This window comes from Coffea eugenioides, chromosome 8 (assembly GCF_003713205.1).
Source record: "Coffea eugenioides isolate CCC68of chromosome 8, Ceug_1.0, whole genome shotgun sequence".
Lineage (NCBI taxonomy): Eukaryota > Viridiplantae > Streptophyta > Magnoliopsida > Gentianales > Rubiaceae > Coffea > Coffea eugenioides.
Window position 1 is genome coordinate 47506719 of NC_040042.1, and position 23792 is coordinate 47530510.

Consider the following 23792-nt stretch of genomic DNA (forward strand, 5'->3'; position numbering starts at 1 on the left):
CATTTTACAAATGCATTTCATCAAACAGATTTCGGCATAAAAAAGATTGAATATTTTGTAAGAAAATCAGAAATAACCAGGCCAAAATTTTGCAGAAAGCTAAACTAATTCGAACCCAATCACAGAAGGTAGAAACTAAACTAAATAAACAATAAATCACCATTTTCACAAATATTAACACATAAATAGGGAAGAGAGAACCTTCACAATTCTTTTCCGATGAAGACTCATGGTGGTGGTGATGGTTGATTCCAGTGAAAGGCAGTGGCAGCGACAGCTGCTGCTCCTTTCCCGTCAGCTGTTGCTTCTTTTTTCTCTGTTTTTCTTGGATTTTCATTAGTGAAAGCTCGAAAGACAGTTTCTAAATCTATTTTAAGAGAAAGAAAAGGGGAGCTTTTGGAAGAAATCCATGGTTATGGTTTTTAGATGATGGCTGAAATTGGGTTGTGGATGATTCTTCCCCAAACAGATGAATGATGGATGGATGTGAAAGCGCGGGTTGTCGTCTTTTTCAGCTTTTCTATCCAGAATCCCCCGGTGATGAATTGGAGTAGTGGTACTAGTACTGTATGAGCGTGTAGGATGTCGAGGAAAGAAATAATGGGGAGAGATGTCGAGTTAGTGGTGGACAAAAATACCCTTGCTTTTTGACACTTATACTGATCATTTTGTAGATTAAGAGCCAAAATTGACTAAATGGCGACGGTTGTATTGATTAGTTAGGTTAGTGACTGATTTTTGACGAAAAATAGTTTCATGGTCAAAAGTCAACACAGACAATAGTTTAATGGCCGTTGAGGTTTTTGGCGGTTTAGATATGGTCGAGATTCACTACATCATATTAAACTTTTTTGTTTTAAATATGATGTGGATCCTATCCCTAAACAATGACATATTATTCTGTTTTGTGGGAATCAAATTCATTGAAAAACCCTATGAAAGCCAAGCGAATTTGCACTAATTAACAACCCTCTACTTCTCTCTAACACTAGCTTTTCTTGGGTATACAAGAATGAAATGCACATGTAAATACTGGTATCCAAATGCATATTTTAATCTCTATGTATTTTTGTCCAGGCCCTTAGAGCTGTGGCACATAATTATCCGAGTGCAATGTTTTCATGTTGGAAAGAGGTGTCCTCTATTGTGTATGCATTTTTGAGATATACCCCCGATGTACAAGCAAGATTGCAGAAGATTAATGCTGGATGCACTGGTGGGCCTAGCTGGGAGAAAGTAATTACAGCTGCAGTCAAGGTGTGATTGTCCTAATCTATTTGTTGTGTTCTGGTCTAATTTTTTCCTGTTCCAGTTTCTTTTCTTTGGCAACATTTAATTGCATATGTGCATATGTGATTTCTTTTTGCTTGAGAATTATGTAGGTGTTGTGATTGAATTGATAATCCCTTACGAATAATAGCTGCCTTGCTATTGAAGAGTCACAAGCGCACTGATACTGTATGCTCCTAGTGCTGAAGGGACACCCTAATGTGTGTGCAGTTAACTAAAAATATATTTATCAAAATTATTTTGCTTTATAAAGGTTTTCTATTGGTCAGATTCCCTTCTAATCTAGATAATTGTATGAAAAGATGATGGAAGTTGAGAGGAATATGTAGGAGTTGGTGTGAGGAAGTTCTTAATGTGTGTGGATTTTCTGCTGATTTTTTTTTTTGGGGGGGGGGGGGGTGTTTGGAATGGATTTGGACGAATTTGCCCTTGTTGTTAAGGGTAGATTAGGAGCTTTAGAAAGTGACACTGTGTGTTTACACCACATAGTGACTCTCTACCTTTACATATTCTAAGATGTCAAGTTACTTATCAACGAACCTAAAGAAACATCAAGGACAATTTAATTATAGGAACTAGCTTCTGCAGCAAGAAAGTGTGTTCCTTTCTTTCAGAAAGAAAATGGGTATTATGGGAAAGTTATGAATGTTTGCAATTATCTTTCAGGTGAAATAGTATCAACACTGTTTGCAAGGTGGCATTTGGTGGATAAGAGTTGTACATTGTGCTAAATATTAAATGTGGAATTTGGATGGTAGTGATGTTGGAGAAGCTAGTGGAACATGATATATGAGCCAAATGGCACAATACTTGCACTTGATCTGGCAACAACTGTTTTCTTCTTTTAATTGTTATGGAAAGCGATTTCTTTAGTTCTCTGTTTACTGCTAGCATGTTGAGTTCAGATGCAAAGATTGAGGATAGTGGTTGAATGATGACTAATTTAGAGGAAAGTTCTTATACATGTAATTCTTAAGATTTTTTTCCTTTTTCCCCCTGTTTTTCTCTATCCTGCTTTCTTCTAAGACTAGAACCCTTCACATTTCTGATTTCATTTTCATGTACCTTTAACTTTTCTAAGTTGTATCTGAGTCCAATTTTGATACATCTTTTCTCTTTTACCACATTTTGGTTGCCCTACATATTCTATTGTATATTCTCTCTATGTTTGTGCTGGCATGCATAACGAGAGTTCGCCTGACGATTTGTCTGATGTCAGTTGGTGGGCTGCTTTGGAAAAAGAGATGAGGGCTTGACATTTGCTCCATATAAACATGTTTCTCCTTTGTGTTGCTTCTTTAGAATCTGTTCTCTTCTTCAGAATTTACCTGGCACTTTGTCAGATATTGGTTGACAGGATGCTATGCAAGAGATTAGGGCTTTTGCATTCTTTGGTTTTTGTTTGGAATGGATTTGGACGAATTTGCCCTTGTTGTTAAGGGTAGATTAGGAGCTTTAGAAAGTGACACTGTGTGTTTACACCACATAGTGACTCTCTACCTTTACATATTCTAAGATGTCAAGTTACTTATCAACGAACCTAAAGAAACATCAAGGACAATTTAATTATAGGAACTAGCTTCTGCAGCAAGAAAGTGTGTTCCTTTCTTTCAGAAAGAAAATGGGTATTATGGGAAAGTTATGAATGTTTGCAATTATCTTTCAGGTGAAATAGTATCAACACTGTTTGCAAGGTGGCATTTGGTGGATAAGAGTTGTACATTGTGCTAAATATTAAATGTGGAATTTGGATGGTAGTGATGTTGGAGAAGCTAGTGGAACATGATATATGAGCCAAATGGCACAATACTTGCACTTGATCTGGCAACAACTGTTTTCTTCTTTTAATTGTTATGGAAAGCGATTTCTTTAGTTCTCTGTTTACTGCTAGCATGTTGAGTTCAGATGCAAAGATTGAGGATAGTGGTTGAATGATGACTAATTTAGAGGAAAGTTCTTATACATGTAATTCTTAAGATTTTTTTCCTTTTTCCCCCTGTTTTTCTCTATCCTGCTTTCTTCTAAGACTAGAACCCTTCACATTTCTGATTTCATTTTCATGTACCTTTAACTTTTCTAAGTTGTATCTGAGTCCAATTTTGATACATCTTTTCTCTTTTACCACATTTTGGTTGCCCTACATATTCTATTGTATATTCTCTCTATGTTTGTGCTGGCATGCATAACGAGAGTTCGCCTGACGATTTGTCTGATGTCAGTTGGTGGGCTGCTTTGGAAAAAGAGATGAGGGCTTGACATTTGCTCCATATAAACATGTTTCTCCTTTGTGTTGCTTCTTTAGAATCTGTTCTCTTCTTCAGAATTTACCTGGCACTTTGTCAGATATTGGTTGACAGGATGCTATGCAAGAGATTAGGGCTTTTGCATTCTTTGGCTCATTTTATGAGTATTTATGAGTTTGGACGGACATGGTTTTTGTTTTGATAAAGCCATCTATCTTAGTTTAAAGTCTAATAATAGGCATCTAAGGCTTTTGACATGGACTTTTTTAACAGGTTTTTGATGAATGCCTTCGTGCAATTTCTGGATTTAAAGGCACTGAGGATCTTTCAGATGATAGACTTCTTGATGACCCATTTACATCTGATTATATGAAAATAAAGACAATTTCATCTGCTCCATTTTATGGATCTGAGAGCCCGGCTTCCCCTACTTATGAAGTTAATTTATTCCCTCGGGGGTGTGAGCAGTGGTCTGAAGCAATAGCCAAGCATATGCCTCTTATTCTTAGACATTCTTCTGCTGTGGTTGGTTAAGCAAGAACATTCTTCTTACTCATCTTATTGCTAATGTATTTTTGTGTCCTCGCGAGTTCTACGGATGAGTAACCTCTGTGCTTGACTCTTTATGTTACTTCCATGAGAATTACTCTCACTGAATATCATCACAGTATCTCTTTTGGTTGGCCTTTCTTTAACAGTTGTCATATTTTTCCTAATTGCTTGCTTACATAGCATTAGCTTTCCATTGGTCAATTTTAGGTCCTACTACGTACCATTTTTTTGGTCATATTTCATCATTGTGAACTCAACTGTGTGAAAATTTCCGAGGTCTTTTGAAGCTATTGACTTCTATGGAACATTATTCATCCAATTCCAGCAATAGCCTTACGGCTGCCTATTACCACCTTTACTTTTCACCACATTTGTGCAACAACTTTCTCATTTATCTATCAAAATCACTACCACCTTGACCATGGCGAGTTTTTGCACAAGTACCTCAATGTAATCCTGACACACCTGCACATTGTACTCGCAGTCCCAATTTAAATGTCTTCCTTTTCTTGTCCTCCCAAATAATGTCTACTTTCGATAAAGGGGCATTTTTATATATTAAAGGTTGCAAACCATGAAAAAATGATGTTTGCATGTTTCCCTCTGTCAAATTGAATTGTTATATAGCTTCAGCAGTTCCTTGATACTTAGCTTTTGTTGTTCAATCAGTGAATTTATTCCATTACTGTGACCATTGTCTACTCATGGCAATAACAATTTCTGACACTTTTCAGTATTGGTATTTTTGTGGTGGATTTATTTGGTAATCTTTCCTAGATTTTTATTGTATGGATACTTAGGTATGTATGTGTATGTAGGTAAAAAATAAATACCCCCCACATACTTGCCTATGAAAAAGTATTCGTTGCGGTTTCTGTTTTACATTTTTTTTTTAATTTTAACAATTTTCTGATTCTTTTAAGGTAAGGGCTGCATCAGTAACTTGTTTTGCTGGATTGACTTCACCTGTTTTCATGTCACTTCACCAAGCTGAACAGGACTTTATTCTTAGTTCTTCTGTAAGTTCAGGACAACCTCAATGGTGCACTAATACCTGATCAAAAGTCTTACTTACCTTTTCATCAATCAGACATTATATGCTACTGAAATTGTTGCAGGTAGATGCTGCCCTGAGTGATGAGGTTCCTTCAGTAAGGTCGGCTGCTTGTCGTGCCATTGGTGTTATTGCTTGTTTTCCGCAAGTAATCCAGAGGTAGTATTTTTTCGATAATTGTTGATGAATAGATAAATTGGTGGAGAACGCTTTGAGTAATTTCCTCTATACAGTGAAGAGATCCTTGACAAGCTTGTCTATGCTGTGGTGCATAACACGAATGATTCGCTTGTCTCAGTAAGTATTTCAATCGTAAATAGCTCAATTCATCCCTGCAAGTTAACGATATAGGTTTGTTTTTAAGTAGGCTTTTTTGTTTTATAATTTTCAGGTGCGCATTACAGCCTCATGGGCTTTAGCAAACATATGTGATTCTCTCCGCCACTGTGTTGATTTGCCTAGTTTTACAAGTGGTTCAGGAGGTGTGGTCAATGGCTCCATCTAGAGGTCTTGAAATCTGTATCTTGAGAATTTTCTTCACTACTAATCATATCTTTTTTTGATGTGTTAGATTCAAAGGGGAGCTCTGAATTGATTTCTATCCTTATTAATAGTGCTTTGCATCTATCGAAAGACAATGACAAGGTGAACATGGATGACTGCGTTTAGTCTTCTTGTGAACTTTCTTCTTCTCTTGCATGTCTTATGCTCTGGCATGGTACTAAGAGACAGTAGCTCTTTCCTTTTTTTTTGGGCTGTAAGCTTCAGCCTGAAAGCATTGCGAAGGAGTAATTCGGAGAAAGTACTCTTAGGGATGCTATCAGAAGCCAACTGTGATTGAACTTTAATTGGAATATATCTTTCTGGCCCTGTTCCCCTACATTCAGTTAATGGCATCTAGTGAACCTCTATGGGCCTGTGTCACTTTCTGCACTTGTGGATTAGGCTGCAATTGAATGGAATTTGAAGGAAATTAATACACAGAAAATGAGGAAGTTTTCTGTGGTTTATGGTTAGAAAGAGCAATGTTTGACCGTCTAAAAGTTGAGTTTAACATGCTTGATGTAGCACTTTATACCTGGTCTGCACGCATCCGGTTAGCAGCCTGTTTTGATAGCCTTATTGCCTTCAGCTTCAACTGCCTCAACATCTTTTCTAGCAAAATACTTTATGATTTTATTGCACTCTATGTACAATGATTTTAGATCTAACTTCTAACATCCTAACTTGATTTATAATGACACTTTCAGGACATTTACTGCTAGCAAGTGACCATATCACTGAGATAAACTTCATGATAAGAACACAAAAAGGTTAAAGAAATATTTATTTGGAAATTAATTGTCTAGCTCCCTATTACTTGAGGCATGCGAAATCAGTGCTAGGCTCTGGAAGCGTCTTTGCCATGTCTTTGTACTTTGTAGTTTATTCTATAAATTATTTCTTTCAACTGGTATCCACCTTTTGGAGTATACTGCAGATATTGTAATCATTGTAAGATAAAGGGATTGAAGTTGTATTAGACTGTGTCTTAGTTGCCCTATTTGTGTCTTGTTGCTGTAATTTGTATCTGCAGCAATGCTGATTAAGTTCAACCTCTCTTAGTCAATTGCTCATTAAATTATCATTTGCAATACTATCCCTTCAAGTAGTGGCGGTGCCAAGATCCGAGGTCATGGAGGGCAACCATCTACTTTTGAGCATTGAAGGGGTTACGTTTAGAATCAACTACCTTGGTGATAGTTGGAGGGACTGGGTATTCAAAAACAAAACCTTGGTGGTATGAGGCAGCTACCGAATTTGAAAATAGCCAGTTATTTATACAATAAGTATTGTATTATCATAAGTAGTTCAATCAAAACAACTAATCCTGTTGTTGCCAATGATTCATCTCCAGCTTCCAAAATAATTTATTGAACCATTCATACCGTGCACATATAACATGTAGGAGCAATTGCAAAGCAAAACTCTATATCTATAAGAATGGAAGATAGAAAGATCATGGTTTTATTTTGTTCAGTAATGATTTATTTAGTGTCAGATAGTCCATGCTGCTGCAACATGTGGTAGAATTGGATTATGATTGCTCTTCTCCATATTTTTGTTCTATCTCTCTTTAGCATGTCTTTGGCAGGACCATGAAAATTATCATAGAAAAGCAGGTAAGTTTAATTACTTGTAACACGTTTATATATTGATCATAGGGCAAAGTGCTCGACTATTTCTTCCTAGATACAATTGGTAAGCCAATGCAAAGTAAAGGTCTTTCTGCTGAATAATTACTCATGACCATTGTTCTCTTTTATGGCTTGTCTTAGGTTTTAATTATGTTTTTACATTTTTAGATTAAAGCAAATGCTGTCAGAGCTTTGGGGAACCTTGCAGGATTTGTCCCATTTTCTGGTGATTTAGTTAATTGTAATGAGGGATTGGGTCCTAAATCCAAACCTCTAATCAATTCAAGTGTCAAGCATTTATCCAAGCGAGAGAATCTTTATCAGAATTCAAAGTCATTCCAACCAGGCACTTCTACATCTTCAGATTGGCTAGAAAAAATGGTGCAAGCATTTGTTTCTTGTGTTACAACTGGAAATGTAAAGGTAATTCCTATTTCCTATCGGTAAAAAAAAGAGATGAAAGGTAAGATAATTGTTATGAGCGGAAAGGTAAGTAACATTTGATCTTCCCTCTTTACACTGACCTCATCTTCCCAAACTTTTTTTTTTCCGAAAGGTAAACTTTATTATTTTCAGACTAGCTAGAGTACAATTTACAGAATTTTTTAAGTTTGATTGGTCTTGAATTGTAATTGGTCGTTGATTTCTTTGTTCACCACTGGTAAGCAAGCTGATACCATAGATGTTTGAAGATAACATCTAACCAAGACCATAGAAGAATATTAAATGATGATGGACTATCATTAGGGCTTAGGATAACTAGTAACAAGCAACTTGTAATTGACTAATGCATGAAGATGTCCACGTAATGGAGGGATTTTTTTTCTTTTCTATCTTTGTTCTAATTTATTTGTTCAGTTATATTGATGAAATCTGGCATTTCATTTCAGGTTCAGTGGAACGTTTGCCATGCATTGAGCAATTTGTTTGTCAATAAAACATTGGAATTGCATGACAAGGATTGGTAAGTAATTACATGATTGGTTTTATTTACCTGATGTTGTTTGCTTGTTGACTAGGATGACTCTCTGTGATCATCTACTTATTTGGTCACTGGTATTGTCATTTCTAAAACTGAATGAATGATGGTATTAAAATTTTAATTTTGGTTGTAGTTGATATCTACTTATTTTCTTGATAGTGGAGCCATGACTGCAACTTGATACTGGTTCACATGCAATAGAATAGGCAATTACTTCTAAAAAGTTAGCCCACCATTTTGGTCATGCTCTGTATCAAGTTCTCTCCTAGCACTGTTCTGAAAAGTGGGAATTGAACTGATTTGGGTTCAATTTGGGTACAAAGATCCCCAAGTCACAGTAGTTTTATGACTTTTCTAATTAATTTGGTAATTGTGCTCGAGTTGAAGTCTGTTTCTTTTTGCTTTTCTTTCAAATTTTTCTTGTTCTGTTCTTTCATTTACCATGCAGCTAGAAACCTATAGCTGTATAGCACGTGTGCTGGCATCAAGCCAGCAACATCTTGGCTATTCTGTTCTAATGGACAATTTTTTTTGTCTTTTTGGAAATGGAAAAAAAAATCATTGGCCAAAGGGGAAAGTCGCATTTGAGAAATGCTACTGCCCTGGCGCATTCCTAGAATGCAACCACCCAGTTTTCCCGTGTAGAAAAGCAAATACTAAAATTTGTTGGGTAGTCACATTTCACAACTAAAAATGTGACTGCCAACTTTATAAGTATATATAAAAAAAGGTCGTTGTGGACTGATTTAATATACCAAAAATGATGGAATGAGTTTACACTTTTTGTTTTGGAGGGGAGGGGGGGGGTTGGTGGTTTGAGGGCGGTTGCACTTCAGCTTCTAAAACCTTTTAGAAACGAGGGAAGTCTTTAGCGCCATATCATAGTTGTCCCAGCCCCCCTTCTTCTCTTCCACCCTGACCAGCCACCTACCCACAGCGACTGCTCTGGTGAGATCACCAGTGCCAATTCCAGCTCCATCTAGGTAAAGATTGAGCGCTTTCTTTTTTTCCCTGTTTATTAGTAGCCCTAAAATTACATGTAATTGTAGATCTAAATACACACACAAACATTTGCACCTGTAGTGAATCTATGGTTTGTTTTGCAGAAGTGAAAGCAATAAAACTTCTAGTACTTACTAGATTAGAAGTTCAGCATAACTGGATGTTATAAGCTTTTTATATCTTTTTATTAGTTTGTGGTCGCATTCACACACAAACATTCGCACCTGTAGTGAATCTGTGATTTGTTTTGCAGAAGTGAAAGCAATAAAACTTCTAGTACTTACTAGATTTGAAGTTCAGCGTAACTGGATGTTATAAGCTTTTTATATCTTTTTATTAGTTCGGGGTCGCATTCCTCAAATGCGACTGCCTACCACTTCCTTTTCTTTCTCCTTTTTTGGGGGTTGGGGTGGGGTTTCTATTCTTTTGTCATGGCAAAACTTGGAGTGGTCGCATTCCCCGAATATGACAGCTAGGTGCTGGATATGCTCCAAAATCACCCCTCTTTGGTGGATGATTTCTTTTTTCACCATTATAAACAAAGAAATTGCAGCCGTTATTTTTGTCCAAGTTTTTCACCATTGGTGGTTTTGAACGCCATCTAGTTGAGGCGCAAAGTTGACTCAAGAGTTCCTGTTTACAGCTGCTATCTGGCAAAGAGTTTCAGATTTGAAGGTCTCTGAACAGCCACAGCAACCCCCATTCTAGGGAAAAGGGTTGCTAATTCACTTGCTGAAGGACCTTATTGCATTTGGTGTGTCAAAAGTGAGAAGCAATCAATGTCAATTTATCAAAGATCTTTGCACTGAGCTTGTTTGTAGGTAGAGATGGATACTGTACTATGCACTAACCAGCATTTTTAGTGTTCAGGGTAGCCAGTGTTGAAAATGCAACATCTTTTTATTTGAATTTTTGCTCTCAAAAACCTAAACTATGTGAATCCAAAGGTATGGAACCAAAGCTGAACATGAATTAGGTACCGTTTTGCCCCTTGGAGATGGGAATACAGTACTTTTCCATTGTAAGGCGTTCTGTTAAAACTATTCTAGGGGACGGATTGTGATCTGCAAGAAAGTAAGCAGATTCAAGATTTGGTCGCCTTATTCTAACCTGGAATTGGTATTGGCCATTTTAGTCAAAGCACAAGCTGTTCTTCTTGGCTCAATTGCGTAGGTTTAATGAGCTCATTTAGGGATTCTTCTGAAGGCTTAAGAAGGGCTGCATAATGCTTCTATTATGTCATCTTTGTATTCAATTATTCCTCCTATGGCTATGTTTGCTACCAGTTCTGCATTCCAAATGGTATTTTATTAATCAAGTCAGACAGAGATTCGCGTCATTAGAGAGTGAATTCACACTTCATATCACCCTTGAAAATTTTTTGCAGTATTGAAAACCCTGGCCGGATCTAGTGTGCTCTTTTTTTTTGACAAAGGTGTATTGAAGTACCCCCTTTGCGAAGTGCTAAGCTACATTTTTTGATAAATTATGTTAAATAGAAGTAGTTTTGCTGTATTATGTTGCTTATGAACTTCTGGACCTATAACTCAAGCAACGTGAAGGTAGCTAGACCCTGGACATTGTAAGGTTAGCTAATGATAGCTAGGTTGTAAATATACTGACTAAATATATTACTTTATTTTCGAACTTGATTGCAGGCTGACTTTGGATGCATTGACTATAGGACCTTGATTCCTTAGTTCTTTGTTTGCTTGCAGCGCCTTGACTTCACGTGCGAAGATTGAGGATGGCAATCAAATGATGAACAAGTTTTAGGATAATGGTTATATGTTCAACCCTTGGGCTTATTTGTCTTCATGTTTACCTGTTTCTCTCTATCTAGCTTTATTCTAAGACTAGAGTTCTTCATATCACCTATGGGGCCGTTTCGATGGTGTGGTTTTTCGAAGTATGTCGAAAACTTTTACCTGTACAGACAAAATCCAGTATCGACGCAAAAACTGAAGATACAATTAACCTGAAGGTACAATTAAGCTCGATGAGCTTTCAAGCCTCACATGTTAGGCTTGAGCTCGTCAAGCTGTTCAGGCTGCTCAAACTCGGTCAAAGAAGGCTTGAGGTTGAGCTTTGACTGAGCAAGGTCATGAGTAGCTGGATTGAGCTCGACTCATTTGCACCCTACCTCGTACTGATTATTTCTCAGTTCAGATTTGGGAGGTTCATATGTTTCTCATGTTGAGTATTTCTCTGTAGCCTTTGTTTTATATCTTAGTGATTCCTGATTTATCCCAGAATCTGAGTATGTACTCTATGCTAATTAAAAGTCAGACGACTTTCTGCCCATTTGCATCTCAAACATCTGATGTTACACAGAACATTATGCATCCATGGACAAACCTATGGCTATTAGTAAGCAGAAGTTTGTAATGTGTCTCGCCCATTTGTCTGAAATGTGTCAATTTTGCTGGAAAGCCAATAGGAAATGGGATGGACTTTTGAGTAAGTTGTCTTGTGCAGCAGTTCACTCATTGAAAATTTCAGCCTAGTTGTATGCCTTGTGTTTTGTCTTTCTTTGAATTTTCAGCCTTCATGTTATCCTTTTATTTCGACACCTAATTTTCCTACTTCAGCTTCAGTATTTTTTCTCTCTTCCCTTTTCAATATGAACCTTGCTCTTTTAGCTGGTAATGGATCATGATTGTGGTACTGTTCAGACTGCATTAACCTATAGAGACAAGTTATTTGAAGCAATCCAGTGTTGACAAAAAACTGAAGATACCATTAATTTAGTAATCACAAAGAAGCAATAATTATGAAATTCAGCATAGCTGTTTTCACCCAAGAGTCCCTCTGATTGTGCAATTATCTCTCTAAAATTCTGTGCGAAATTGTCTAGAATGTATTTTTTTGCTCTTCCTCATGCATCAAGTGAAAGTACATCATATATTTGCGCTTCCTGAATTCCTCTCTCCTTCAAATATTTTTGCAGGGCTCCAGCTGTTTTTAGTATTCTTTTACTGCTTCTGCGTGATTCTGCGAATTTTAAGATCAGGATACAAGCTGTCACTGCTTTGGCTGTTCCAAGTACAGTAGATGGTAAATAATACTAAGCTGCATACATTGATATTGTCATACTCTATCTTTGGCTGTTGCAGAATACATGTTACCTTCTGAAATGGCAACTGATCTTCTCCAATCACACCCTCCATTTGACTCTGACCCACCAACTCCTCACCTCACATGCATACAGACAATGGGCACACTGAGGGGCACTAGCTTGACAATTAGGTTGGAGCTCGGTGTGTGAAGGCACACTATACTTTTGTGGGCACTCTTTTATGGACAAAGCAGAAGACTTGGTAGAAACATATTTGTTTAAACCTTAGTCAGCAGGTCAAAAGTGGAAAACAAAACAGATTTCAATATCAGTTTTATACTGTTGGTAAAAAAGCATGGCCACAACCATTGGGAAAGAGGCAGTATCAATTAACTTGGTTGTATTTAAGTGTGATTGCTGCATGCAGTTTTTCATTATCTTAAGCGAACCAAAGTTTTAACATACTCTCAAGCTGATATCATCCTCTGCTAGCTGTACCGTGCATGTATTCTCCAGACCTAAATTCAGGCTTTATACTGCTTCTTAGCAAGTCCTTTCTGTTATTTATTTAGTTATTCATCAGTTGCATTGTTTGGGAAATTTGTTCCAAAGGTTTCATTGTTGAAGTTATTGGTATCGCATCAAGCTTCAGGATGTACTTGTACTTCTTTTGAAGTGGATCTTCTTGTTATTGTAAATCTCCATCTTGTCATTATCAGAGAAATAAATATTGGATGTCATGATTTTGTCCTTTTGTTATCCAAAAGGAGAAAGTTTATGTTTTTTGATAGTTCGACATCTCAAGTAGTCTCAGAGCTTGAGATTTGACCTCTCTTTTTTTCAGTGTACTTATGTTCATTCTGCTTCCCGTGTTGTTTTCATGTGTGATTTGTTTGATGCAGATTATGGCAGATCCTTCTATGATGTCCTTCAAGGTGTGGTGAATGTATCAGAGAATCTAAATTCCGACAAAATATCATCACCATCTAATTTTAAGTATAAAGTTGCACTGGAAAATCAGGTCAATCTACCCAAACAATTTCAGTTTTTGGATCTCCATCAATTGATTAATTTAAAGTTTGATCTGATAAGAGTTACTATTTATGGCTTGGGCTTGTTGGATACTTTGTTCTTTTGATATATACTGTAAGATTCCTTTGTATGCTGATTAATCAGGTAATACTGAAAGGGGGTTTTGAAATAAATGATCTGAAAGGTTTGGCATATCAGATTCCTTCGTATGCTAATTAACTATAAGGAGGTTATGAAACAAATAATATGGAAGTTTCAACATTTATTAGATGCTTAGTGATCTGGTAGATGCTATTTGCAAGCAAAGTCTTGTGCTGAAAATGGATGCTGCACAGTACTATTTTACTCTGCCAGCTTAGTGCTATAAGAAAGCAAGGATGTGCAATTTTCATAGTCGTTCCTCATGTAGTTTTTCTTTCTGCTATATTTTCTGATTGTGAAATGGACAAAGAAGTTATCTAAACAGTGAGAGTGCATAACCAAGTGTGACGTTAAACTTTTTGGCCTACTGAATTTCAAGTGGAGTTTAGTAGATTCAACAGGAATCTGACAACCATTTTATGATGTAACTGAAATTACAGATTTCCTTCTTCATATACCTTTCTTATCTCCATCCTGTTTATGATTGTCGTAGTACAATCATGGTAACCAAAGTATTCTTTCTTACAGCTTACTTCAACTATGTTGCATGTGATTGGTCTTGCTTCAGGAACTGACTGCGGGCCTATTGAAGAGTTCCTTGTCAAAGTAAGCACTAATTGAATTCTCTCTCTCTCTCTCGTTATCTTTTTCGCTACTGGTGGAATATAGTTGCATGCTTCTATTTTTCATTTTTATACCTCCCTCCGATACTTGACAGCTGCTTGTTTTGATCTTAGTTTTCATTCTTATTGGGTACCATGCACTCATTCCGTCATCTCACTTGGATGTCTTTCATTTGAAGCGTATTTTATTGGATATTACCTCAACACAAGGTTCATTATTCATTTGTTTCTGGTTAGAAAACACTTTTTCTGGAGGAGTGGCTTAGAGCACTCTGCTCATCTCTGGATGAAGGAAGTATTGTGCTTCAGAGTGAACGTGATGCACATGTCAAGGGAAAGAAAGATGTAATACTCAGAGCTCTTCGGTCATTAGTCAAGGTTTTCGAAGTTGGTAAACATCATGCACTTGCTGGAAGGTTTCACCAGCTCTTAATAAGGATGCAGTGAATGTTATCCTTCTCACAAATCGCCATGTATTTTCGATAATTGTTTCCCTTGCTAACAAGGAAGCACGTCTTTCCAATTACCTCCTCCATAATGCAACTCCAGGAAGATTTCATCAGCTGTTAATGAGGATGCAGTGCATCTTAGCCTTCCTACCAATCGCCATGTACTTTCCCATATTTGTCCCCATCGTTCAAGATTTAAGCAGTCCAGGAGGGAGTATGCTAATTTGGCAGCCGTATTTGATTTGGCTCTGCTGTAGATACTGGAAGTGGTCCTTCCGCGGGAAGGCTTTAGCTGAAGATAATACATAGGCAAGGAACAAGAACTGGGAGTGCTAAGGGGTTTCTGATGAGCGGGTTTCAAATTCAATGATAGTCATGCATAAGCAGAGTACGTTAATGGCAATAGGAGGGCCACCCTGTGGGTTTTATGATTAATCACTTTTTAGTAGGATTGCCTGATAATTCTTATTAGCGGGAAAAGCACACCCTATCGGTGTGTAAATCCAGAAAAAAATTTAAGTTTTTTTTTTTTATTAAAACTCATGGAAGTAATTAAAACTTTTTTTGGGATTGCAAGCAAAAAAAAAAAAAAAGAACGTGATTTTTTTCTTTTTTGTAAAAAAATAGAGTCGTTATTTGAATTTAAAATAGTGGAAATTATTGGAAATGATTTAACTTTAGTAGTTTTCCTTAGTGTAAGAGTAAAATTGAAATAAGACAAGATGCCAAAAAATTTTAACATCAAACTCATGCCTTGCGCATAATAGGGGACATTTGGTTTGGTTCAAGGGTATTAGATTGAAGATTCGGAAGGTCCATTCTTCATGTTTGGATGATAGGTATGGGGTTTAAAATCTTGGAACGATTACTTAAAATTTGTGTAACTCTCCAATCCTAATCAAATTGGGTGGTTTTGTGAATTTTATGTTTAATTCCGGAGGAGATTTAATTAAATAATTTTTGTCTACCTCATACCATGCTTTTGGCTCACGGCTCGCTGTCTTCCTCATCCATTCCTCTTCCAAAACCTCTACTTTCTTCTTTTTTTCCTGTATGGCGAGGCAACCCCACTTGTCAATTCCTTTCCGTTAACTACTACATAGCCAGCCGCCCGTACCCTCTCTTTCAATCCTCACATACTAACCCTTTTTCTCGGTGGAGATTTGGCCATCTCCACCATTTCTCGTGTGTGAAATAAAAAGGTATTTAGAATATGTTAAAGAGATATTTCAAAATTTTTCTTGAAAAACTCACAATCCAAACGGAAGAGTTATTTGGAAAGGATCTTTCCCCCCTGAGAGTTAAGGGATGGCAACCCAAGACTCCAGGGAGCCCAAGCCTTGTTTTCAGCACAGACTGCGGGCATGTGGCCACTCAAGTGTTCCACTCACTGACAAGCCCATTTTGCCCGGCTTGAAGAGATCCTTCAAATAATCAGATTTGAGCTGAATTTTGGGAAAATGGTCAATTTCATTCCAAAATTTTTTTATTAGTGTCAATTTAGTATCTATTTTTTATTTCTAGCCAATTTGATATGTGAATTTATTTTTTGCAGGTCCAATTAAAAACTTCCGTGATAGCTCCACCACCTAAAGATGATTTGGCTCTTAATTGGCCAACTAAACAGGGATATTTTGGAAACGTCGTTCATGACATTGTAATAAATCAAGTAAATCATGTAAAAAAAAATCACAAGATTAAACTTTTAAATAGTTTCATCTAGTGATGTTTTATACGATTTAAAAGTTTTATTTGATAATTTTTTATTAGATTTATTTGTTTTATTACAGTCCATGAGTGATGTGTCCATAATACCCCTATTTAGTTAATCAATTGGGAGTCATATTGGTTTTAGGCAGTGGTTCCACCTCGAATGTCCTTAATTAGAACTACAAAATATGTTCAAGTATCAAATTGGTTAGAAATAAAAGTTAGGAACTAAATTGACACTAATAAAAAAAAAATTAGAGATGAAATTGGTCATTTTCCCTTGAATTTTTAAAATCCAAGTTTGAACTCTGACTTTTTCAAAAGTCACTTCCTCTAAATTTTTGTTTCTACTAAAGTCAAATATTTCAACAATCAACACGAGTTGATCTTCCTAGCGATAAACCTCAAGAGAGGCTTCTGTTAATTTCATTGCCTCTTTTGAACACATCACTTACTTTCCCTAACATCAATTTGAGGCCCAATGCTCACATCATTAGTGGCGAAATGGCTCTACTACCCTTACAACTTTAAGACATTTTATACATATTTGTGGAGAGAAACAATGAAAACATTTACTAATTAAATTAACCATAATATGGAATTTAAAAAACAACTAATTTGCTACATAAAAAGGGAACTGATACTAGGTGTACTTTTTCTATTAATGTGCTCGACAGATAAGAAGAGTTATACATGATGTACCTGATAAACAAAAAGATTCAAGCATGAAAAAATAATTGAAAAATACTCCAGTACTAGGCTAGCTTTTTTCATGTACTTGACAATTAAAAGAAGTTGGATGCGAGGAGACTTTGATTCCGTTGTTTCATCTTATTACTGTGGTGATAATAAGAATGTTAAGGTAAGAAAAAAAATTTTGTTTTGCTAAATTTTGAAAATTGTTACTTTTTGGTCGTAAATGATGAAAAATTTGTTTATTAATCATGTGTAATAACGACCGCATAAGTGAAATAATAGTAAGTTAGACCGAATAGTTAAATTAACTATTCTTATAGGTGAGGGGCACTTTTGAAATCGAATGATCTTCTCACACCTAAAATCAAAAATTTTTTTTGGTTGAATTGGGTTTAAGTGTCAGGTTTTAAAACCTCAGGGGATGACAGTGAAACTAGTAGAAAGCTGAGGGGAGGTTTATGAAATTATCCCATCATCCGATTCCCCTGAAGGATTCCAGTTTGCAGAGTTTAAAACCAGCTCTAGTTGTACAGTTTAAAGTTGACACCTAAACTTCATGTAAAGCAAGGAATATTGATTAGATTTGGACTAGCAAGCAACCAAAAGTGCCCCCGGGATCCCCCTAATTGCGACACTACGTTAATGGTTGTTTACGCATAAAATGAGCGTTGAACGAGGGAGAGGGAGAACGGTAAGAGGCAGGGAGCCAACAGAGGCTGGCCTGTCGGGGATGGGTTGTTGAGGGAGGGGGGGGGGGGGTTGCTAAACAAAAGTCTGTGGATGGAAACAGTCTCTCCTCCTCGATGGCTCAAAATTGAGGACGCATTATGGCCAACTTGCTTTCCCAAATTTTCTCCTCCGTTTGCGGCTATTAGTAGTGTCACAAAAGATTAAAGCAGCTACTACTTACTTTTTTCATTTTTTTTTTTAAATGTCTGGGATAAAAAATTAAAGGTACTACCAGTATAGCGGGACAGTTATTTCCTTTGCTTTTGAGTGGTTTTCAAGTGTTATGAAAGTCAAAACACAAAAGATAATAAGATAGAACAGTAGCAGTAGTGGTGGTGTAAGACAGCGCACCATTTACTCGGTACTGAATGATGGCTAACACATAAAAGCGACTTTGTTTTGTTCCTGCTTAATTTGCCGTCGATGACTTTTTCTTACCACTAACACAGATACTACTAGTACTAGAAGTCATATTTTACCCATCACTTTCTTCATTTTTTTTTCTCTTCGGTATTGAGATATATAGTCAGAATCAGAAAGAAAAGAATCTTTTGTTAGCCTTTCCTTTTTCTGCGCTTTGGTTGGCTTTTCTCATATTTTCTTTATCCCTTTTTTTCCCATCTCAGCCGCCCGGCCCATTTGTTTATTTATTTGGAGTAATGGTGGGATTGGGATCTTCATCCACAATAATTTCTTCAATGGAGCAAGACAGACGAAGGGAACGCCTTTAGGTATTACTGTTGTGTCGTCCTCTCTAATAAGCAATAATTACTCACTCCTGAATTACCTTTTCTAACTTTCTTCCCTTCATCTCATCTCATCTCACGTGCAGTTTATACTACTACCTCGTATTGCCTCATTGGTGAAGCATTCAAAATCTTTAATGTGTCCAGTGCAACACTACCCTTCCTCGTTGGGAGTAATCTTGCGTACAAGCGTAGTGTAATTATATATACTACTACTACTAGTACTAGTACATGATAGATAGATATATCCTCCCTCAGCCAGACAAGACACCAGAAGGAGGAGGAAAGTTTCTCAGGTTTAAATGGCTAAAGACTACACAGGATCCCCTAAACCTCACCATTTGGAAACGAAACGAAAACGTCTCATTTGGATCCTGGCTGTGAGTGGTCTCTGCATTTTGTTTTATGTTCTAGGTGCTTGGCAAAGTACAAATTCCGCCCCATCCACCCAATCGGGGGTCTGGGAAAGAGTTGGCTGTCAGGATGGATCTCCTGATCATGATCATCGGAAAGAGGAGGAAAATCCCGACCTCTCCTCATCCTCACCCTCATCAGCTACGTCTTCAGTAATGTCCAGTACCCCACTGGACTTTGAGAGCCATCACCAACTGGAGGTTAATAGTTCTGAGGAGTCGCAAACATTTCCGCCCTGCGATAAGTCCTACACCGAATACACTCCTTGCCAGGACCCCAGCAGGGGAAGGAAATTTGACCGCAAGTTTTTGAAGTACAGAGAGAGGCACTGCCCTGACAAGGAAGAGCTCCTTCGCTGCCTCATTCCTGCTCCCCCAAACTACAAGACACCTTTCAAATGGCCTCAAAGCAGAGATTATGCTTGGTATGCCAACATCCCCCACAAACATTTGAGTGTTGAGAAGGCAAATCAAAACTGGATCCAGCTTGAAGGTGATCGCTTTAAATTTCCCGGAGGGGGCACCATGTTTCCGAACGGGGCTGACGCTTATATAGACGACATCAATGAGCTCATCCCTCTCAGTAACGGCGACATCCGGACTGCACTTGATACAGGCTGTGGGGTACGTAGAGTGGGCTCATCATGAACTCATACCTCTTCCTTGCTTAATGCTTATAATTGGAACTGTATGTTAGTTCGATTAATCCTCTTTCTTAATGGCTATTTGCACCTTCCTGCATTTCTTTTAGGTATGAATGGCCAGAAGAAAAAAAAAAAATACAACTTTTCACTTTTTTCCTAGCCCTCTTCGGGTGTGTGTGTGTGTGTGTGTATATATATATATATGGCTGACTTTAGTTGTGTCTTTAAAAAAAGGTTGCGAGTTGGGGTGCTTACCTATTGAAAAGGAACATCATTGCAATGTCTTTTGCTCCAAGAGATACACATGAAGCACAGGTATGGTTTGCACTGGAGCGTGGTGTTCCAGCTATGATCGGTGTCATGGGTTCACAACGACTACCCTATCCTGCAAGGGCATTTGATATGGCACATTGCTCGCGTTGTCTGATCCCTTGGTACGACTATGGTAAGGTCTCTGCACACGCTCCCAATATGTATTTGAGCATTGTAAGTAGAGATTCTTTCTATTGAACGGGAGGCTTATAGGTCTTGAACGCGTAATAATATGCCTTTTTTGAGCAACATTTAACCCCCTGATCCTTTCTATAATTGTTTGTAGGCGGACTCTATCTAATTGAAGTTGACAGAGTTCTGAGGCCTGGCGGTTATTGGATACTCTCTGGCCCTCCTATTCGCTGGAAGAAGTACTGGAGGGGTTGGGAAAGATCCCAAGAGGATTTGAAGCAGGAGCAGGATTCCATCGAGGATGTTGCAAAGCACCTATGCTGGAAGAAAGTGATCGAGAAGGAAGATCTTGCTGTGTGGCAAAAGCCTATCAACCACGTTGAGTGCATCAAGAGCAGGGCGATTTACCATACACCCCCCATGTGCAAATCTGACAATGCTGAGGCTGCTTGGTATCTTCTCAATTTCTTATGAAAACTGTGGACTAAAATATCACTCAAAACACCCTAAGTAATTTGCATCTTTTTATGACCGTTATGTTCATCTGTTTAAGGTACAAAGACATGGAAGCTTGCATCAGCCCGTTACCAGAGGTAAGCAACAAAGACGAAGTCGCAGGTGGTGCCTTGGAAAAGTGGCCAGAGCGTGCGTTTGCTACTCCCCCTAGAATCAGTGTTGGCTCAGTTCCAGGAATCACCTCGGAGAAATTCAGAGAAGATAATGAAGTGTGGAAGGTGCGGGTGGCAAACTACAGACAAGTTGTTGCTCCCTTGGGCCAAGGGCAATACCGAAACGTAATGGACATGAATGCTTTCCTGGGAGGTTTTGCAGCAGCATTGGCAAAGTATCCAGTATGGGTGATGAATGTTGTCCCTGCCAAATTAGATCCTGATACTCTGGGAATCATATATGAACGAGGATTCATTGGCACATATCATGACTGGTGTGAAGCATTCTCAACCTATCCACGAACATATGACCTCATTCATGCTGACGGTGTTTTCAGCATATATCAGGACCGGTAACCTCGTAATCCTTTTGCAGTGTTTTCAGGGAAGTGATTTTGTTGATTTTTGAGTGTAGCTGATATAAGTGTGTATTTTTTTGGGAATGTCTTTATAGGTGTGACATTACCGACATTCTCCTTGAGATGGACAGAATCCTAAGGCCAGAAGGGACTGTCATATTCAGGGATGCTGTGGAAGTCCTGGTGAAAATCAAAAGTATAAGTGATGGAATGAGGTGGGAGAGTCGCATCTTGGATCACGAGAGTGGACCCTTTAACCCCCAGAAAATTCTTGTTGCTGTAAAAAACTATTGGACAGCTGAAGCTAAAGAGTGAAGGGGAAAGACTTAACAGCTTTAGTGTCAGGTTGCTGAAGGTCGTTTGAGGTGATTTGGGGATTGATGCTCACATGAAATTTGGATCAAGCAACCTTATTTCGGTGACTGGAAGTCCAGTGCAAAACTTTCTTTAAACAAAGACACAAGCGCACAGAAGAGGGGAAAACAGGAAAGGAACTATGCTACTGCATACATTCCATGACTTCTCAATATTTGTGCGTCAGTGTTGCCTTCCGCTGGGTTGGGCAAGGTTGGTGCTTACTGTAGTCTGTAGGTAGGACTCTTGAGTTCGGTTTTTTCCATACAAATTTAACTCGTACACATTTATTTGTAATACAATACTCCAACTTATGGGCACAAACACTTGTTCCACTTTAACGATTGCAAGATTCTGGCTTCATTCTTGGCTGATTCTTTCTTAATGAAGTGGAATTGTTGTTTACCTTATCTTTGTTTTTATTTTTTTGTTGGGTCTTTACTTTTGTGAAAAGAGAAGAAATAACTTGCTTTGGGATTGAAATTAATTACTATTGTGTTTTTTTTACCCTTATTTTTATTTTTAAAAATTTTTGTTCCTTCTCCCATGTGATTAATTACTTTTCTTCTCTTTGCTTTTATTACCCATATATTAATTTAAATCTTCTTAAACTTATTCCTTACTTCATTCTTTCTTTCAACTTTTTTGTTATTGAAAGTAATAATTATCATAAAGCTTATGCTATAACAAAGTATAATTTATCTATGCACACCTATTATTTCATATATTACTTTTATCAATGCGTCTAGAATTTAGAATATATTAATTTTTAATAACAATAGTAACAAATTCAAAACAAAATAACATAATGATTAATCAATTGTACATATGAAAAGTAAATAAAAATACTAGTTATTTTAATTTTTAGGATATACTTTTGTATATTAAGTATTTTAAAGTTCTAGTTTGTTAATATTTTTTAAAATAATCAAATTACTAGTAATACATACTTCTGTCAATCTTGATACAATCATCAACCCACCGATGATTAACTACCACAGTTTCAGACTGTCCATCAATCTTGATACAATCTTCAATCTACCTATGATTAACTACCATAGTTTCAGATTTGATATACTAGTCTATCAATCTTGTATCCTTCCTTGACACAATCCTCAACATTAACTACCACAGACTCAAAATGCTTATCAATATTTGTATGTTGTTTCGTCATATTTCCCACAATTGAAGGGAGATAGTGAATACATTGTATAATTGAATGATTTGAGCAACTTTGCACAATGTCAAGTCAATCAAGTTAATGATAGGAGATATTCTGAGTAAGATTTCAACATACTCACTGATGATTAGGTACCACAGTCTCAGACTGTCTATTAATCTTGTATATTCCGCCATATTTCTAACAGCTGAAGGGAGATGGTCGATACATGGTGTTATTGAATGATTTGAGCAACTTTGCACAACATAAAGTCAATGAAGTTAGTGATATGAGATAGTTTGAGCAACATTTTTGATGAAACTAAGAATATGGTAAAATTAACATTTCTATTAGAACTAACATTATGTTGAAGGTATTCATTTCAAATAATCTAACATTTCGATTAATATTATCAAGGAGAAAAAAATATTACAAAGAATGCCATACAAAAAAATAACTATAAGCTTCGTGTGCTATGATATATAGAAAAGATGTAATGAAATATCAAAATTATTGAGTTAGCAAAGAATAGGAGTTAAATTGTAAATTCATACAAGTTTATGGGTTAATTTAGAAATTCAAAAAATATTGGGGTAAAATAGAATTTTGTAAAAAGTAAAGGGGTCAATTTATAATTTATAAAAATTAGGGAAAAATGTATAATTTCAAAAAATTTTTGGGTTGATTTATAATTTTGTTAAAGTATAAGGGTAAAAGTATAATTTTATGAAAATATTGGGGTTAAAATAAAATTTATGAAAATTTAGGGTTTGGGGTTTAGGGTTTTAGGGTTTAGGGTTTAGGGTTTAGGGTTTAGGGGTTTAGGGTTTAGGGTTTAGGGTTTAGGGTTTAGGGTTTTTTAGGGTTTAGGGTTTAGGGTTTTTAGGTTTAGGGTTTAGGGTTTAGGGTTAAGGGTTTTAGGGTTTTAGGGTTTAGGGTTAGGGTTTAGGGTTTAGGGTTTAGGGTAGGGTTTAGGGTTTAGGGTTTAGGGTTTTGGGTTTAGGTTTAAGGGTTTCGGGTTTAGGTGTTTTAGGGTTTTAGGGTTTAGGGTTTAGGGTTTAGGGTTTGGGTTTAGGGTTTAGGGTTTAGGGTTTAGGGTTTTAGGGTTTAGGGTTTAGGGTTTAGGGTTTAGGGTTTAGGGTTTAGGGTTTAGGGTTTAGGGTTTAGGGTTTAGGGTTTAGGGTTTAGGGTTTAGGGTTTAGGGTTTAGGGTTTAGGGTTTAGGGTTTAGGGTTTAGGGTTTAGGGTTTAGGGTTTAGGGTTTAGGG

At 37.1% G+C, this 23792-nt stretch overlaps 2 protein-coding genes across 4 annotated transcripts in view; both read left to right on the forward strand.

The window, feature by feature from the left end:
• The window catches only part of LOC113779307 (HEAT repeat-containing protein 6), a 28020-nt gene extending 12856 nt beyond the window's left edge, over positions 1-15164 (forward strand). For 2 of the 3 annotated variants that reach the window (XM_027324858.1, XM_027324859.1), the window contains exons 15-27: positions 1078-1257; positions 3807-4058; positions 5009-5104; positions 5204-5298; positions 5373-5436; positions 5531-5621; positions 5711-5784; positions 7485-7739; positions 8207-8280; positions 12251-12357; positions 13261-13379; positions 14060-14137; positions 14392-15164. In XM_027324858.1, coding sequence (XP_027180659.1) covers positions 1078-1257; positions 3807-4058; positions 5009-5104; positions 5204-5298; positions 5373-5436; positions 5531-5621; positions 5711-5784; positions 7485-7739; positions 8207-8280; positions 12251-12357; positions 13261-13379; positions 14060-14137; positions 14392-14601 — 1695 coding nt within the window. In that variant the 3' untranslated portion in view covers positions 14602-15164. Of the gene's footprint in view, positions 1-1077; positions 1258-3806; positions 4059-5008; positions 5105-5203; positions 5299-5372; positions 5437-5530; positions 5622-5710; positions 5785-7343; positions 7381-7484; positions 7740-8206; positions 8281-12250; positions 12358-13260; positions 13380-14059; positions 14138-14391 lie in introns of those variants that run through there. The other variant, XM_027324860.1, reaches the window with a different exon arrangement.
• Positions 15165-18390: 3226 nt separating this feature from the next.
• Positions 18391-21776, forward strand: LOC113781085 (probable methyltransferase PMT18). The gene is made up of 6 exons (XM_027326928.1): positions 18391-18469; positions 18571-19521; positions 19776-19986; positions 20140-20437; positions 20539-21006; positions 21108-21776. Exons 2-6 carry the CDS (start codon positions 18787-18789, stop codon positions 21325-21327), a joined length of 1932 nt encoding a protein of 643 aa, XP_027182729.1. The 5' UTR covers positions 18391-18469; positions 18571-18786; the 3' UTR covers positions 21328-21776.
• The last annotated feature ends 2016 nt before the right edge of the window (positions 21777-23792 follow it).

Coding starts and splice junctions, on each gene's coding strand:
- LOC113781085 (XM_027326928.1), top strand. CDS start 18,787: ATGGCTAAAGACTACACAGGATCCCCTAAACCTCACCATTTGGAAACG. Junction 19,987..20,139: donor GATCCCTTGGTACGACTATG/GTAAGGTCTCTG, acceptor AATTGTTTGTAG/GCGGACTCTATCTAATTGAA. Junction 21,007..21,107: donor TTCAGCATATATCAGGACCG/GTAACCTCGTAA, acceptor ATGTCTTTATAG/GTGTGACATTACCGACATTC.